This window comes from Macaca mulatta, chromosome 2 (assembly GCF_049350105.2).
Source record: "Macaca mulatta isolate MMU2019108-1 chromosome 2, T2T-MMU8v2.0, whole genome shotgun sequence".
Lineage (NCBI taxonomy): Eukaryota > Metazoa > Chordata > Mammalia > Primates > Cercopithecidae > Macaca > Macaca mulatta.
This window is the reverse complement of record NC_133407.1, coordinates 91,721,347-91,739,176: the sequence shown is the minus strand read 5'-3', so window position 1 is coordinate 91,739,176 and position 17,830 is coordinate 91,721,347. Positions and strand designations below refer to the sequence as shown.

At 41.1% G+C, this 17,830-nt stretch overlaps 1 protein-coding gene across 2 annotated transcripts in view; it reads right to left on the bottom strand.

The window, feature by feature from the left end:
- Nucleotides 1–17,830, bottom strand: part of USP13 (ubiquitin specific peptidase 13) — a 148,083-nt gene that overhangs the window by 93,690 nt on the left and 36,563 nt on the right. For both annotated transcript variants that reach the window (XR_013413406.1, NM_001265638.1), the window contains 3 exon segments: nt 17,062–17,122; nt 6,220–6,341; nt 318–460 (listed from right to left, as the gene is read on the bottom strand). Coding sequence is in view for 1 of the 2 variants with exons in the window: in NM_001265638.1 (NP_001252567.1) it covers nt 318–460; nt 6,220–6,341; nt 17,062–17,122 (326 nt within the window). In the remaining variant the exon portion in view is untranslated.

Genomic DNA, 17,830 nt, shown 5'->3' with positions numbered 1-17,830 from the left:
TTCACTCTGGTGTTTCTGACTGTCCCATGCACCGGCCTAACTGACTTCAGCAAGCAGAAAAAGCTCTCAAGCAAAGGGTTGCAAGTGCTTGCAACTGGCAGCTTCAGGGCAGGGAAGGGCTTAGGGGTATGGACTGGGCATATTCAGCATCTACTACAAAGCTACAGACAATTTTAGAGAAAAGTTTTATATTTACTTTTAATAAAAGGCATCTGGTAAGAAAAAATATAACTGCCAATTCAAAAAAGAGGTAGAAAACAACTATTTGTTTGGCCAGTTTTAGGGAGTAAAGTTCCATTCTGCTATTTGACTCTCACCTTGGAGGAATCCTGACGCCATTGTCCAGTTGGGTGAGGTTGTTGGCATATTTAGATACTGGCAATTCATTTTCCCACGTGTCTGGGTCCTGCTTTCTGTATGGAGATTTTGAGCTGAGAACTGCATCACAAGCAATTGTTACCTATAAGACAAACCCAGATGTAATATATAAAAACAGTTTGAGAAAATAACAACTTGCTAGTGAATAGCAAATTCACTGCAATGTGATTTTTAAAACTGAAGAAATGCAAACAGCACAAGTGTCACAAGAGAGAGATCCTGTCTTCCTGCACTTCCCCTGGATCGAGCTAGGTTTTATCCCTGGCCTAGTGTTTGTAGTATTGACAATGGCACAGATAGCAAGAAACTAAATTCATTTTCTAAGCCCAAGCTTAGAGGTCAGATTTAACAATTCCTACCACTTAGCAAGCAGGGTGAAAAGTAGGAGGTGAACAATTTGCAAGGGTGAAATTAGATACAGGAATGCCCAGGATTTACCCAAGTGGTGTGTTTTCCTCATAACAAATGTACACTCAGATATCCAATATCCTCAACTCATCACACAATGGCATGTGGTCAAGGGCACTTGAATGGAATGTAAGCAGCATGGCTCCATTTCTTAATCTGGTGCAAATGTGACCCTGGACAGGGACATGCCTGGGTGTCTCTGTGCCAGATTAGTCCACATCATGAGCAAATCTGTGATGTCCTGCTCAGCACCAACTGACCACAGGGGAGGAGGAAAACAGACTCTGCCCTCTCCCTACCCGATTAATTCTGGCCATATGCCTATGACCCAATGTGCTGTTGGCTTAATGCTATAAGCTGTTTCTAGCTGTCTTTTAAGAACTTATATTCTGGTTGCAAAGCAAACTGGTACAGCCGCTTCGGAAAACAGTTCAGTAATTCATCAAATGGTTAAACACAGTTATCGTATCACCCAGCCATTCTACCATAGGTATATACCCAAGAGAAATGAAAATATGTGTCCACACAAAAACGTATACACAATTGTTCATAACAGCATTATTTATATTAGTCAAAAAAAATGGGGCTGGGCACAGTGGCTCACACCTGTAATCCCAGCACTTTGGGAGGCTGAGACCAGCAGATAACTTGAGGTCAGGAGTTCGAGACCAGCCTGGCTAACATGGTGAAACCCTATCTCTACCAAAAATACAAAAATTAGCCAGGCGTGGTGGCATGCTCCTGTAGTCCCAGCTACTCAGGAAGCTGAGGCAGGAGGATTGCTTGAGCCTGGGAGGCGGAGGCTGTAGTGAGCTGAGAACGCACCATTGCACACAACCTGGGCAACAGGACAGAAACCCTGTCTCAAAAAAAATTTTTTTAATAAAAAATAAAAATAATGGGAACAACCCAAATGCCTATGGATATAACAAATATAATGTAAAATAAAATGTTGTATTACATACAATGGAAATTTATTTGCCAATAAAAAGGAATGAAATATTGATACATGCTACAATATAAATAAACTTTGAAAATATATTCTAAGTGAAAAAGCCAGTCACAAATAGCAACATATTACATGACTCCATTTATGTGAAATGTCCACAGTAGACAAATCTATAGAGCTAGAAAGTAGATTAGTGAGTGCCACAGGCTCAGCATGGAGGAAGGGTTGGAGGATGATGGCTAAGGGGTATGGGTTTTTTAGTGGGGCAAGAGAAATCTTCTAAAATTAGACAGTGGTGATGGATGCCCAACTCTAATATAATAAATGCCACTAAATTGTAAAAAATAAATAAACAGCAAAATTTGTAATCTACATCACTAATATCCTGCATAATGAGCTGATCGTTTTCCCCTGAGTCACAGTTTCCCATGTGTCTGGGTCCTGGCTTCTGACCCTAGAACCAAGGAAGGAACAAGAAACAATGGAGTAAGTTCCCTCAGCTGCCATTTCACCCCCACAGGCAATTCCTAGCAGCCCTGTGATGTAGGAATCGGCCTCGTGTCCACTCCAACTCCATCCCTCCTGGTCCTAGCCACCATCATGGTTCCCCCACACTACACAACAGCCTCCTTACCGTGGTCTTCCCTCTAGCGCTGCCCCTCTTCTTGGCACAGCAGCCAGAGTGATCTGCTGTGAAAATTATATCCTATCCTTCTCCAGCTTAAAACTCTTATAGGTTATACTGACCACTGCTGATTGATGACACTGAGCTACTCACAGTCAGGAACAAGGAGGAGGTCCCCGGCCTCAACAAACTTATGATCCATTAGAGATCAGGACTTAATAAATATAGTTAAGCCTTTCAAAAGAGATCCTTCCATTTATCTCCCATTACAAATACTGTTGTATAATTAGTTTGTTTTTTTCCATTTTGAAAACTCATCCCCTATCACCATCCAGAAATGCCCATAGAAAATAGAGCTGGGTTCACCACAAGCCCCCTCCAGGCTTTATGGGCTTGGGACACGCCACTTAGCACTTCTGGCCAGGACTTCTTCCTTGTTCCTGACTGTGAGTAGCCCAGTGTCATTGGTCAGTAGTGTTGAGAGTTTTAAGCTGGAGAAGGATAGGATCTAATTTTCACAGCAGATCACACTGGCTGCTGTGCAGGGAAGAGGGCAGGCGTGGAAGAAAGACCACAGTAAGGAGGCTGTTGTGTAGCCTCCTAATCTTTTGAGTCTGACCTATTATAACCTCCTTGTTTGTTTCATCAACTACCCAAATCAAGTCTGTGTCCTCCTTAGGACTGTCTCCACCCCTACTAGATCTTTTATAACCATTCTGGTTTGCAGTGCACTATGACTCTGAACAAAACTCAAATAGAATCTTCTCCTTTATCCTTGAATATCTTTCTGGGTGACAACCAACAAAACGTCCTTAGACTTCTGGGCCTATTAAACACTGATCCAAGGTTTTCAGAATATCATCCAAAATCACCTTAAGGCCCTTTTTATGGGTGACAGCTGAAGGTCAGGATCCATCATCCTGTAATCACACTGTGAACTATTTTTCCCTGGATATGTTATCTGAAGTGATGCGAAAAGACCTTGGTACTAGTCCTGGCTCCATCCCAAGCCATCGTAAGCTTCCAGTTCAGTTCTGCACTGGAACTGTCTCAAACTGGCTCATAAGAGTCCAGCTTTAAATTTTAAGAAATTCAGCAAGATGGTTGCTAAACACAGCCATTATAAAATATTAAATCATATAAACTTACAACTAAATAAAATGTTTTCAAAAGGTGACATATAATCAAAAATTCTTCACTTCCTAATTGTTTTACTGTATCTCATTATTATCTATGTGCCCTTGAGGTTTTATTTACATTCACATCAGTGGAATGCTGGAAATTCTGTATCATGGTCTGCTACTACCACTGGAAAGCAACACCCCATTCAGTGATGTCACTTGACAGCCTGAAATCAGTCATGGTGGCAGTATTTACACCATGGAATCAGCAGACACTACAAAACAGGGCTTTTTTTTTCCTAGGGAGCCTGTTGTTAAACATTTACAAGCACACCACTGCTCCAATTCCTGCTGTCAAAAATGAAGGCATTGGATTTCAAGCTCTAAGACCCCTGCTGAGCTCACAGTGCTATGTCTCTGTGAACCCAGCATCACCCAGAGGTGCTTTAACTTTCTGGTAGAACCTATAGAGTCACTCTCTGAAACTGAAATTCTTCTGTGCTAAGACACTCAAAAGGTGAAGGAAGAATCACCTGGTTCGACGTTTTGAGCTCAATGATTTTTGTTATTTAACAGTTTAAAAAGAGAATTGTCAAACACCAAAAATATAGCAAAAACATGAAAAGAAAATATAGTAACTGGCATCTTCTATGGAGATAAATCCTATCAGTTACCATCAGATAAGTCCAGGCTTTTCCTTTAATCTCCCCACCCTCATCTTCCAAATAATTCTGTCTTCTTTTTTCATTCATAATGTATTTCTTAATACTAAAAGACTCTATATTAAAAATTATATCTTGTTGGATTCAGATTTCTATGGCACTTGTCTTATTTTAAATAAGAGTATTCACACTTCAAATTATACTCCAAGTATAATTTGAAAAGGCTTTTTTATTAATTTTTTTAACATAAAGACTTATTCATGAGGGACTGAAAGCAAAATAATTTATCATAACATTTATTCACAATGTTTCTTCTCTTCTGACAGCAGAAATAAGAGTTATATTAAACAAGACAGTAAGAACTCTCAGTATTACAGAAATATAAGCATTAGTATACAATTTCAGGTAATGGGATGAGGTAAGGCCATTTTGTCCACTAATATATTTTATCCTTGGAAACAGCCACATGAGTCAACATGGAATTGGAGAAAGCAAAGGTAATTTAATTCCGTGTGCCCTACTGAACACTGTGCACTTAGCATTAAAAGAAGAGGCACAATATTAAATATACACGAAATTCTCATTTCTATGGTCTTAGATATAAAGTAGATTGGGGCAAAAGAGAATGAAAGGTGGAAACCTAGTCCCTAGTGACATGGAAACCCCAAGCACAAATGTCCCCTCTTGGCAGGGACAAGTGAGCAGATGGCCACAGAGAGAGTCATGCAACGTCCAGAAGACTCTGGGACCTTAAGAGCTGGCTTTGGTTCTGGCATGGTTTCAGGAGGGAAAAAATGAACAGGCATGTCTAAACTCAACCCTCCCTGACCCCACTGCGATCTGTGGCCAGGCTCTGGGAAGTCAAGGCGTGCACAGAGTGGAAAGAGGAAAAGAAATGGGAGACCAGGCCGGGCGCGGTGGCTCACGCCTATAATCCCAGCACTTTGGGAGGCCGAGACGGGCGGATCACGAGGTCAGGAAATCGAGCCCATCCTGGCTAACACGGTGAAATCCCGTCTCTACTAAAAATACAAAAAATTAGCCGGGCGTGAGGGCGCCCGTAGTCCCAGCTACCCGGGAGGTTGAGGCAGGAGAATGGCGTGAACCCGGGAGGCGGAGCTTGCAGTGAGCCGAGATCGCGCCACTGCACTCCAGCCTGGGCGACAGAGAGAGACTCCATCTCAAAAAAGAAAAAAGAAATAAAAAAAAAAAAAGGGAAAGAGGACAAAGTGGTACAGGCAATACAGGAAATGAGCAAAGGGTAGGAAAAACAGTTAGGGTCCCCACGGGAACTCTGTGCCCACTTCCAGCATGCGAGAATGAAAGGAAAACAAAACCTGGATTCCCTATATCACCACCAGCAGCTCCCGCTTCAAGTCATTCAAGAAAATTAAGGTCCATCCACCAAACTGGATTAGAAAGAAAGGAAAAGGAAGAAAAGAGAAGGGAAGAGGAAAGGGGAAGCTCACAGTTCAAAATATCTAAAACCTAGAAAGTAGTCTTGGTTCACATAGGGAGTAAAACTGAAAAGAAGGTTCACTTAATCCCAGAGCTCCCAAGACCTGTAGTTTGTAAATGCCTGCTTCTTTTTGTAACTGCGTCGCTATTGTTTCAGCAGTGGAACACTTCTATTTTTTTCCAAACAAAATGTTACATGGAAGGCCAACATAATAAACATGATAAAAAGACTGTCACCCCTCTGATCAGAAAAGTCCTTCTCCAGCAGTCCCTGTAGATCTGGGGTGCAGAGTTTGAAAATCTAAGGAACAGACTGTGATTTAGGAGGCAAGAAGCCAGCCCAACCTGGAAGAGACCAGCCTAATGAGCAACAAAGCCCTACCAGCACTTGAAGTAAGAGACAGTAAAAGGCCCAGCACTACTGAAATGTAAGCCTGCAAGACCCCTGTCACAGAAGAGAAGAGGTATGTGCATATTCGTGCTCATTCTCATCCTCTTCTTTCATTCAACCCGCTTTTCCCACCCCACCCCACCCCCGCACACACACACCACACACGCACACACACACCTGACACAGAGTCACGCGCATCTAGCTAGCAGCCGTGCACACTCACTGACCAGGGCTGGTAACTCCTCAATATTTGGTAGTGCTATTTCATAGTGATCTGGGAATATAACAAGTTTGGCTTCATCTTCATATTCATAATCGTCGCTATTTAAATCGTCATCAGTATCTAGATCTGAGGAGAAAACAAAAACAAAGAACAAGAAGTGAGGAAAATAACATCCCACACTATGGCAGCACTCACTGGGAAAGCCAGAAATCCAAGGCGATGAAATACCAAGGGTGTGACATTTACAATTTTCTCCTCTGACAGGACCGTCCATCTGTCCTAAACCACCAATAGCAGGCCTTTCCATCAAGTTATGAATACTTATATATCAGTGACTGATGTATGAAGAAGACTGAGCCATTTCATAAAGCTTTACAGTTAAATTAGACAAATGTGCAAGACACTCAATTCTCAGACAGAATTTCTCAGAAAGAAAATTTCTTAGAAACTCTTAAAAAGGAAAGGACTGGTAATTACGATGTGTCAGGTACCTGGTTCCTGATTTCATAACAATAGGCTGGAATGGTGGTTTGGTTTCTTAGGGGTTTTTTGCAACATCATAATATGAAAGTATGGTTTTAGAGTTGATAAACTTAGGTTCAAGACTAGCTCCAAAACTTCATGTTACTTTGGGCAAGTCATAAACTCTCTAAGCCTTAGTTTTCTCATTTGTAGCATGAAGATAATAGTATGTATCTCACACAGTTTATACAGGAGATAAAGAGAACAAGAGGCTTGGCATATAATAGGTAATCAATAAATGTTAGCTATTATTTAAAAACAAAATCTCCCTCTTGCTCTCTCCCTCTCCCTCTCTTAAAGTGTTGAGTTACTGCATAGTAGACCTGAGGGGGAAGCCCTATAATGTGAGTAGCCATATTGTCCTCAGCTGTGGAGAATTCTCACTAAGGAAGATGAGCTCCTCTAGCCTGTTATCTACCAAGTCGTCCCTTCTTTGCTTGGTTCATCTCTGGTAAAGGTTAAACGAAGGTTCAAGGAAATGTCTTGTCACAATATTTATATGGACATTTCAGCATCACTTTCACAGGGATGCCAGCATCCCAGATCATGTTTGTATATTTAGGCTTGGAACTATGGTGACAAAGAGCTAGCGAGTTATATTCCACTCACATGCACACAAACCTACACACAAATAGGCACAAGAACACACACAGAAACGTGGGCTCTCTAGACAGAAGAAAGTTATTTTACTTAATGAAGCAGCCACCTGAGAAACAAAGGGTCTAGATTCTGTTATTACCTTGTAAAACCTAGTATATATTTGTGTACAGTTCTGCTCTTAAATTCCCAAAGCGATCGCTTCTCAGCCTTTTGGCTAAGATCAAGTGTAAATTCCCAAAGGTAGGGCAGTTTGTAGTGATAAATAAATAAATAAATAAGATACAGCCAAAATGCAGTCTAAGCTTTATTTATTTTTTTTTTTTCTTTTGAGGCAGGGTCTCACTCTGTTGCCCAGACTTGAGTGTAGTGGTGTGATCATAGCTCACTACAACATCAAACTCCCAAGCTCTAGCTATCCTCCTACCTCACCCTCCTGAGAAGCTAGGACTGCCAGGCCTGGCTAATTTTTTTATCTTTTGTAAAAACAGGGTCTCACTATGTGGCTCAGGCTGGTCTCAAATACCTTGCCTCAAGCGATCTTCCCACCTCAGCATCTCCAAATGCTGGGATTAAAGGCATGAATCACCACACCTGGTCTAAATGTTTTAATAAAAGATTTTAAATTATAAGAGTCAGAAATACCAAAATAAAGAACCAAACCAAACAACATTACTAGATAGCCATAGAAGTGAGGTTCATTTGACAAAATGTAATTTTAAAGAAGTTTAATTAGTAAGTAAAGGCATTAATGTAAAGCATATAATTCAAAGAAAGATTCTATATGTTATAAAAATGTGAATGCTTCAATATTTATAATTTTTTAAGTTGGAATCCAAATGTTTAATTTAAAAAATGGTATTCAACCTGGCCAGGCATGGTGGCTCACACCTATAATCCCAGCACTTTGGGAGGCTGAGGCAGGTGGAGCACGAGGTCAGGAGTTCAAGACCAGCCTGGCCAAGATGGTGAAACCCTGTCTCTACTAAAAATACAAAAATTAGCTAGGCATGGTGGCATGCACCTATAATCCCAGCTACTTAGGAGGCTGAGGCAGAGAATTGCTTAAACCCAGGAGGCAGAGGTTGCAGTGAGCCGAGATCACACCACTGCACTCCAGCCTGAGCAACAGAGCAAGGCTCCATTTCAGAAAAAAAAAAAAAAAAAAATAGTATTCAACCCAATAGAATATTATTTAAATCATAGTTATTTAGACTATTTAGGAACAGAAATGTTTATGCTATGTTAATGCTAAAAACACAAAATTCATCTTCACTGTAAAGACTTTATATTATGCTTACAGACAAAAATGAGAAAGAAAACTAAACAAATGGAAATCATTAATGAGTGAACTTTATTCTTAAATTTTTCTTTATTATAATATTTATATTTAACAATTTTAAGTAACCAAAGCATAAATCTTGTGTTTTTGTATGCAGATTCAGCTCATACAAGATATTATCTCTTTTCCACAGAAAACATGCTCATTTAAAGCTAATTCAAATCTTACCTGGCATAAATAAAATACAAAAAAAAAAAAAAATCCCACTCTGACATTCGCTAGTTATGTAACCCTAGAAAATTTATTTCTAAGTTCTTTTTTCTTGTGAGTAAGCCATAGATATTATCTACCCCACAAGACCGTTAAGTGGATTAAACAAGATAAAGTTTTAAGGCACCCTAGTGTAGGATCTGGTAGGTACTAGGGGACTCTGCAAAAAATAGCCACCATCACCATCATCATCATCACCTTCTCCCTCTTCCTGGCAATTAACACAACCAAAAGTGCCTTCCCTTCCCTTTGGCTGCAAGACCATGGTACCATGTGGGGATCTTCTGTGAAATCTGAGTATTCAGAAGTTATCACCTTCAAATTCCTCTAGACTGTAAACTCAGAGAGCAGGAAATGAGTCTTAACTCCCATGTTCCTAGCCCCTGTACTGTGCCCGGCACACACCACACACTCTGTAAATGTCTGTGAATGGGGACTTCAGGAAGTCAACAACATCAACATGCAAAACAAGAGTATCAAAAGAGTTGCGTTGTATTTTAATTGGCGACTCACGTGTTTAAGAGGAAGCAAGACTGCTGTCATGCAGAAAAGCAGAACTTTGTTGTGCTTCTTTACATTTATTTTAAGTTTACTTTTATTTTTAATTCAATGGAATGGAAGAGGGGCATGATCTTTCCCAAAAAACTTAATCCAAATTAGGGAAAAGTCCATCAGAGGTAACCTACATTCTGATTTTAGGGGACAAATCTAAGGTTCCTCCTGAACACACATGATCCCACAGCCCTAAATATAACCTAAAATTTCCACATGTCTCTAAATCATGTCTCATCACCCCAAAAATATTTAGTTGAAGAAGCTACAGAGTAACCATACTCTAGGGACCCCCAACTTCTCCCCAGCTGCTACTTTCTATTGTGGCTATTAAGTGGCAATACCCAAGAGAGATTTCTCTAAGTTTAAGAATAAATAAATAAATACAAACTCTTGTCTGATGATCCTCCCAGATCCCTGGGAGAAGTGGCTGGGACTACCCATTTCCCCAAGATGCCTAAGCTATGAAGGAGAACAGTGAGAGAATGAAAGGGTCCCTACACAGAGCTAGGGCTCTGATTCCCAGGTCAGAGTTCTCTCAGGCTGACCATATTAACTTTAATTGTTGGAGGCAAGCGATCTGTCCAAGGGCTGCAAAATCTAACCAACTATTTACCTTCAAAAGAAGGTACAGGGGAAAAGCCTCTTGAGTACAGAACATATTATTTTACCCACTTCAGAAAAAAATTGCAAAATGTAATTTATTAGAACCTTCTGGTTATCAGAGGCGCAGGTGAACTTTCTGAACAGGCCCATTAGTGAAACTTTGCACAAATTTTCTGTTTTCAATCTATTCCTCAGCAACTTTAAACACCTGGTCTAAGCCAAAAAAAGTGGAATTCTCTGAGGTGAAGTGGTGGCTCCTCGGAAGTTCCACTCTTCAGACACAGAGAACTGAACTCCTTTACTGCTATTTGTGAAAACTGGGGCAGACTCCATAAAGATGTAAATATTTAACACTGTTTTTTATGATGTATCAAACATATGGTGTTTTTTAAATTAAATGCATTACCAGTTATTTACATATCTATGCATATTTGTAGCTTTATCGGAAATAAATAAATATATATATATATATATATATATATATATATATATGGAATTAGGCCAGAATCACATTGTGAGCCTTAGGGTATTTCTTGAAGGATCCAGAACTCCCTTACCTCCTCGCTTCTCTACTCTCTCTTTCATATCAGCTTATACCCCAAACTCATCAACTTTCATATTTTTCCAAGTTATCTTTCTACAACACAACCTAATAGTGTCCCTTTCTAGCTGAACTCTCCCGGTTCACAGCACCCCTAAGCATCCCAGCAATTTTTTCACAGCAACCTTAAGCCAAAAGAAATGCCTGGCCAGGTACAGTGGCTCACGCCCATAATCCCAGCACTTTAGGAGGCCGAGGTGGGCGGATCACAAGGTCAGGAGTTTGAGACCAGCCTGGCCAGCATGGCAAAACCCCGTCTCTACTAAAAATCCAAAAAAATTAGCCAGGCGCGGTGGCAGGCGCCCATAATCCCAGCTACTCAGGGGGCTGAGGGAGGAGAATCGCTTTTACCCAGGAGGCAGAGGTTGCAGAGCCGAGATCATGCCATTTCACTCCAGCCTGGGCAACAAGAGCAAGACTCCATCTCAAAAAAAGAAAAGAAATGCCTTATGGTTCTGTTTACTTAGTAGTTAGATCAAAAAAACTTGGTATTTATGTTCTAGCAACTAATTAACCATTTGCAAAATATATAAGTTGAAAGAAAAAATACTTCACTCTGAAATAGCCCCAGTCCTTCACTAATGGGATGTGTGCCGCTGTTGGGCAATGCACAATGTCCCTGAATCGGATCAGCCCCTGCCACCCTTATTTTCCATTTCACATTGATTTTCACGCGGTGCTTGACTTTTACCACAGAAACCACTAAAAAATCCCAGCTTTACAAAGATATGAAGTTATCAGAAGGAATATAGGGTAACCTAATAGTAAAACTATACTGTGTTTAGTTCATGCAATGTTTGAGCGCCACTATGTTCCCTCAGAGACTTAAAATATCCCCCAGTGCCCTGGTGAGCTCACTGCAGCACTCCAGGTTGCCTCAGAACACAATTTGGGAGCCAAAGAGTTAATGGCTCGCTAGGGACCACAGGCAAAAGAAAACTAAAAGCATTATTTATGTATAGAAAATTGCTGAGAGGATACACAATATATACAAAGATGTACAAACAGAACATTTGTCTCTGGAGGCAGTAACCAAGTGCCTAGGATACAGGGAAGGGAGGGGAAAAAACTTAATTTTCAATGAAGAGCCCTTTATAACTTCTCAATTTTAAGCTTTACCCATGAGGTAATCCTAGATGTTTTAAAAGGATAGAATTTAAATGATTTTTTAATTACCAATAATTGTCGTTGCTGGTTTAAAAAAAGATAGCAGCAAAAGCTAGTACTGAGGTCATTTCACTTGAATGAACATCAAAGTAATGTGAAGGAAGAGTGATTTGACCACTGAGGGGCAGGGTGGTGCTCAGGACACCGGGAAGCCATTTGGCACCAGTCAGTGGCCTCAGCTTCCCTTGTAAAATCAATTGCAGGTTGTAACCAAATGATTCAATGGTTTCAGTGTCACTGTTGAGCCGATGGAAAAAGAATTATTCACAAAGTCATCAAATGAATGGGAAGAAAACACCTTCATCCAAGATAAAGCATTGGCCACCTACATCTGTTTCATGAAGCAGAAGAAGCAGCATCGTAATTTCATTTCAGTACCAGTGAAATAGTACTTCCTAACCAAAAAATAACAGAGAAACTGCAAGAGAGCTCTGAGTTATCTTCCTCTCCATGAGGAAACAATCCCAGCGTCCCTTTGAGGGAGAGTCTGTGGCAGAGGCTACCAGCTGCCTCTCAATACCCACTGTCCTCTTCTTCCTAATAAGAGACCCCAAACTTTACTCAGTGAAGCCAGTTGGTGGGCTTTATTTTCCAGTCTCCTGTGCAGCTAGATGTGACCACGTGACCAAGTTCTGACAGAGAGGTGTAAACTGATTGGGGGCTCTATGAGAAGGCTGACAAAAGCAAGGTGATTCTGCTGGGAGATTAGACTATTTTGTCCTTCCTCTTTCTCCTCTTCTCTTTCTTTTTCCTTTTTTTTTTTTTTTTTTTTTTGAGATGGAGTTTCACTCTTGTTGCCCAGGCTGGAGTGCAATGGTGCGATCTCAGCTCCGCCTCCCAGGTTCAAGCAATTCTCCTGCCTCAGCCTCACAAGTAGCTGGGATTACAGTCATGTGCCACCATGCCCGGCTAATTTTTTATATTTTTAGTAGAGACAGGGTTTCACCACATTGGCCAAGCTGCCAAACTCCTGACCTCAGGTGATCCACCCGCCTCGGCCTCCCAAAGTGCTGGGATTATATGCCTGAGCCATCGCGCCCGGCCTCCCCTTTCCTCTTTCATGCTTTCCAGAATCAGGATGTGATGGTTGGAGTTCCAGTAGCCGTTATGGACCGTAAGGTGATGATGAGGTTGGAAATCATGGGCCAGGATGGAGGGTTAAGCAGGAATATGGTAACAGCCTAGATCCCTGGTGAACATGAGGCCATCACATCACCACACTTACTGTTTCCCAGCATCCTCTACATGACAGCAAAATAAGCATCTATCTTGTTTAAAGTACCAGAATCGGCTGGGGCTCAGTGGCCAGTAATCCCAGCCTCTGGGAGGCCAAGGCAGGCAGATCACTTGAGCCCAGCAGTTTGAGACCAGCCTGGGCAACATGGCAGAACCCTGTCTCCACAGAAAAATACAAAAATTAGTCAGGTGTGGTGGTGCATGCCTGTGGTTCCAGCTACTTGGGAGGCTGAGGTGGGAGGATCGCTTGAGCCCTGCAGGAGGCTGAGTGTGCAGTGACCACGATTGTGCCACTGCATTCCAGCCTGAGTGACACAGTGAGACCCTGTCTCGAAAATAAATAGGCCAGGTGCGGTGACTCATGCCTGTAATCCCAGCACTTTGGCAGGCTAAGGTGGGCAGACCACCTGAGATCAGGAGTTCGAGACCAGCCTGGCCAACATGGTGAAACCTCGTCTCTACTAAAAAAAAAAAAAAAAAAAAAATACAAAAATTAGCCGGGCATGGTGGTGGGCACCTGTAATCCCAGCTACTTGGGAGGCTGAGGCAGGAGAATTGCTTGAACTCAGGAGGCGGAGGTTGTAGTGAGCCGAGATCGCGCCACTGCACTCCAGCCTGGGTGACAGAGCCAGACTCCAGCTTAAATAAATAAATAAATAAACAAAGTTACCAGTGTTTTAAATTTACTGTTATGTAAACCAGATGTAACCCTAATACACAGCCCATCACTGAAATTAATTTACAGGTCACATCAACTCAGAGGGCTGGGACCAATATGTCAAGATAAAAGTACCTGTTCCTAGGAGACAACAAGCACCAGTTGAGGGGGCTTTAAATCAGAACTTGCAAAGAATGAATTCCTGTAAAAAATAACCTCCTGGCCAGGCACAGCAGCTCACACATGTAATCCCAGCACTTCGGGAGACTGAGGTTAGAAGACTGTTTGAGCATAGAAGTTCAAGACCAGCCTGGGCAACACAGTGAGACCCCATCACTTTAAAAAAAAATTTTTTTAATTAAACATGTGTGGTGGTGTGTGCCTGTAGTCCCAGTTACTTGGGAGGCTGAGGCATGAGGATCACTTGAGCCTGGCAGGTTGAGGCTGCAGTGAGATATGATTGTGCACTGCACTCCAGCCTGGGCAACAGAATGAGTTCCTGTCTCAAAAAAAAAAAAGAAAAGAAAAAGAAAGAACTCCTACTGGGATGAAGGAGGTAAATTTGTAAAGAACCTGGATATAAAACAGCAGGGAGAAATGGAATCTGGGGCTAATGGCATTCTTTTTTAAATTAATATAGTCATAGGACAATTTTTGGGGGCCATGAGTTCTAGATGCACCTTGTGGTTTTCTAAGATATGAAATCTTGCCTGAACACAGAGAATAACCCGTAGAAAAAGCCTCACTGAAACAAAATGGTAGGTAGTCCCCTACGGAAGAATGGAAGGAAGGGGTCCACACAGTCTGAAGCACAAAACCTCAGTGCTAACTTTCAAATTAATTTCTAAAACTGTTTCATAACAATATCCTCTACAACCAAAATAATCACTAGAAAAAAAATCAAACCTCCAGGTCTTATGAAAAGAAGACACAAAAGTTAAAGGTCAAGGTCAGATAACTTCTTCATTCCACCAAAGAAAATAATAAAAATTAACAATGGTAAGTCAAAATGTTTAGTTAGTTCTGCCTTCAAGCCGAACCTGCTGACGTCACTTAATTCAAATGAAATCATATGATCTAAACAAAAGCATATGATCTATATTAGTGCAAAGGTGCTGGAAGACTAATAACCAAAGCATCAGAAGATATTCATAACTTCAGCTTTGGGGTTCATGCTAGCCTGGTTTGGGTTTGGTTGGTTAAATTGGGTTGTGGTCCAAAGGCAGGTTGAGAAGTAAAGAAGACTGGCCAAGGTAGAAGAACCAAATGCAGATAAGCCTTGTACAGAAAAGCATGAGCTGAGAAGCAGGAGAAGACAGCAAGTTTGGATCCAACACAGAGTAACTGAGAATAAAACCAGGAAAGAAACTCAGCTCCACAGCAGTTTTCAATGGCTTTACTTTTCAAATAATTAATGTGTGTTTTCATCACAATAGCATCTTTGTTATAGAAAAGTTTAAATACAGAGAAGCAAAAAGATGAAAATTGGAATCACTTCCATCCTATTACTGGGAAAGAGCTACTATTAACAGTTTGGAGTATTCTTCCAGACTCTTCTGATCTCCCAGTTATATATGTACACATGTGTATATGTGTGTAGAAGTGTGTGCACACACACAGATATACATTCATACATGCATGCATATATACATATACATATCTATATCTGTATATACATATGTGTATGTATGTATAGAATTTTTTTACAAAAATGAAATCATACTATGGAAACAATTTTGCAAATCCTTTCAAACAATAATCTGAGACATTTAGGCAAATAAACTTGTTCGGTCAAATATTATCAAACCACTTTTTCGCTTGAGAAAACCGTATCAGAAGCTTAATATAAACATAATTATATGATCTAGAAATCAGTAGTCATTTGCATAAACAAAACTGGCCCTTCTGAATAAGGGAAATTTTCAAATCACCATTAGTCAAACACTAGAGTCATAATTATTGCAGGCAAGGTCCACTGATGCTAAAATTAGTGAGCAAAACTTTAAGGAGAAACAAGATATTTAGCACAGTCTCAAAGTATCACTCTCAAAATATTTCTTAATTACACTATAACTTTACAGTAAAGAAGGCCAGCAGACACTACCTTAACAATGATCAAGTTCAACATCACCAGTATGACAACATGTCAACACCATATACCCCAATACCATGCACTAAGAAGGGCACGCTACCTCTGTAGGATTCTTTCCAAAAATGCATAACATCACATTTTTCATGAGAAAACATCAGATAAAACCAAACTGAGGTCTATTCCACAAAATAACTGACCAGCACTCTTCAAAAGTCTCACAATTATTAAAGACAAAGAAAAACTGAAGAACGATCAGAGTCTGGAAAGGATTAAACAAACATGACAACTAAACACAATGCGGAACCCTGGATTGTATCTTGTAACGAAGAAAGGACATGAGTGGGAGAAAAATTATGAAATCTGAATGAAGTCTGTAGTTTGGCTAATTTTAAAAAGAAAAAGAAAAAAATTGACAGGGTCCCACTCTGTCACTGAGGCTGGAGTGCAGTGTCAAGCTCACTACAGCCTCAACTGTCTGGGCTCAAGTGATCCTCCTGCCTCAGCCTCCCAAGTCACTGAGGCTACAGACACACACCACCACACCCAGCTAATTTTTTAATTTTTTGGTAAGGACAAGGCCTTTTTATGTTACCCAAGCTGATCTCAAACTCCTGGGTACAAGCAATCCTCCGGCCTCAGCCTCCCAAAGTGCTGAGAATACAGGCGTGAGCCACTGCAAGAGCCAGCTATTTAAAGTCAGCAAAAAATTGGCCGGGCGCAGTGGTTCATGCCTGATATCCGAACCAAGGCAGCTGGATCGCTTGAGCTCAGGAGTTCAAGACCAGCCAGGGCAACATGGTGAAACTCCGTCTCTACAAAAAGCACAAAAAATTAGCCAGTCATGGTGATGTGTGCCTGTGGTCTCAGCTACTTGGGAGGCTGAGCTAGGAGAAGGGCTTGAGCCCAGGAGGTGCAGGTTGCATTGAGCCAAGATGGCGCCACTGCACTCCAGCCTGGGCAAGAGAGCCAGACCCTGTCTCAAAAACTAAAAATAAAGTAAGCAATAAACAGACCTGAAGCAGAATTATAATTACTGTCTAGTCACTGTAAGTATAATTGCTTCAAAGCACTAAACCCGACTAAGAGGGCTAAAAGCACACTTCGCTGGTAGGTAAACGCAGAGTGGAGGCAGGCCTTTAAATTTGTGCCTCTCATCCTTAAATTGTACAGCAATAAACAACCTATTACTCCAAATCAAAGATGCACATGAGTATGCACACACACACGCACACAAACACAAAATCTGAGCATGCTACTATTTACCTAAAAAAATCTTGGAATTCCTCCTTTTCGGTAACGCTCCACCAGACGCCCCTCTTACCTTCTGAAAAGAAAACAAAAGATAATTAAAATGCAACCTATAAAATAAACATCTTTGTGGGGGAAAAGCACATCTCAGAGGTTCCCAGTTTTTATAGAAGGCCAAGAAGAAATATTCCATCTAGATTAGCAATTCCAGGATAAACAGGGAACTGACCCAGGTTAATGCAGGTAGGTGAAGGGCAATGCTATCCACCTGCTTATTTTTATTAAGTTATAAAGAAAGCACTTCTGGAAAGAGAAAAGGAAACCAGGGATCAAGGTGAAGTCATTACTTAAACTTCAAACCAGCACCTGCTCCCAAGAGGGCAGGAGTCCAGGCCTGACGATGAAAAACTCAGGAAAGATGATGGGGCTCCAGAAGGTGAGGATCTTATTCTCCTGGTTACCCAGTGGGTCTCTAGTGCTTGGCCCTGGGCATGCCTAACAACTATTGTTAAAAGGCTTAATATCAATAGTCATTGATAGTCTGGGCACATGAAGTCTCAATCTAACCTCCCTAAACATTTTTGGAGCACCAGCAAGTGGCTATGTTTGTCATCCTAAGCATTGTGTATTTTCTTTTTTGTTTGTTTGTTTTGTTTTGTTTTGTTTTTTTTGAGATGGAGTCTCGCATTGTTGCCCAGGCTGGAGTGCACTGGCACAATCTCAGTCACAGCAACCTTCGCCTCCTGGGTTCAAGCGATTCTCCTGCCTCGGCCTCCCAAGTAGC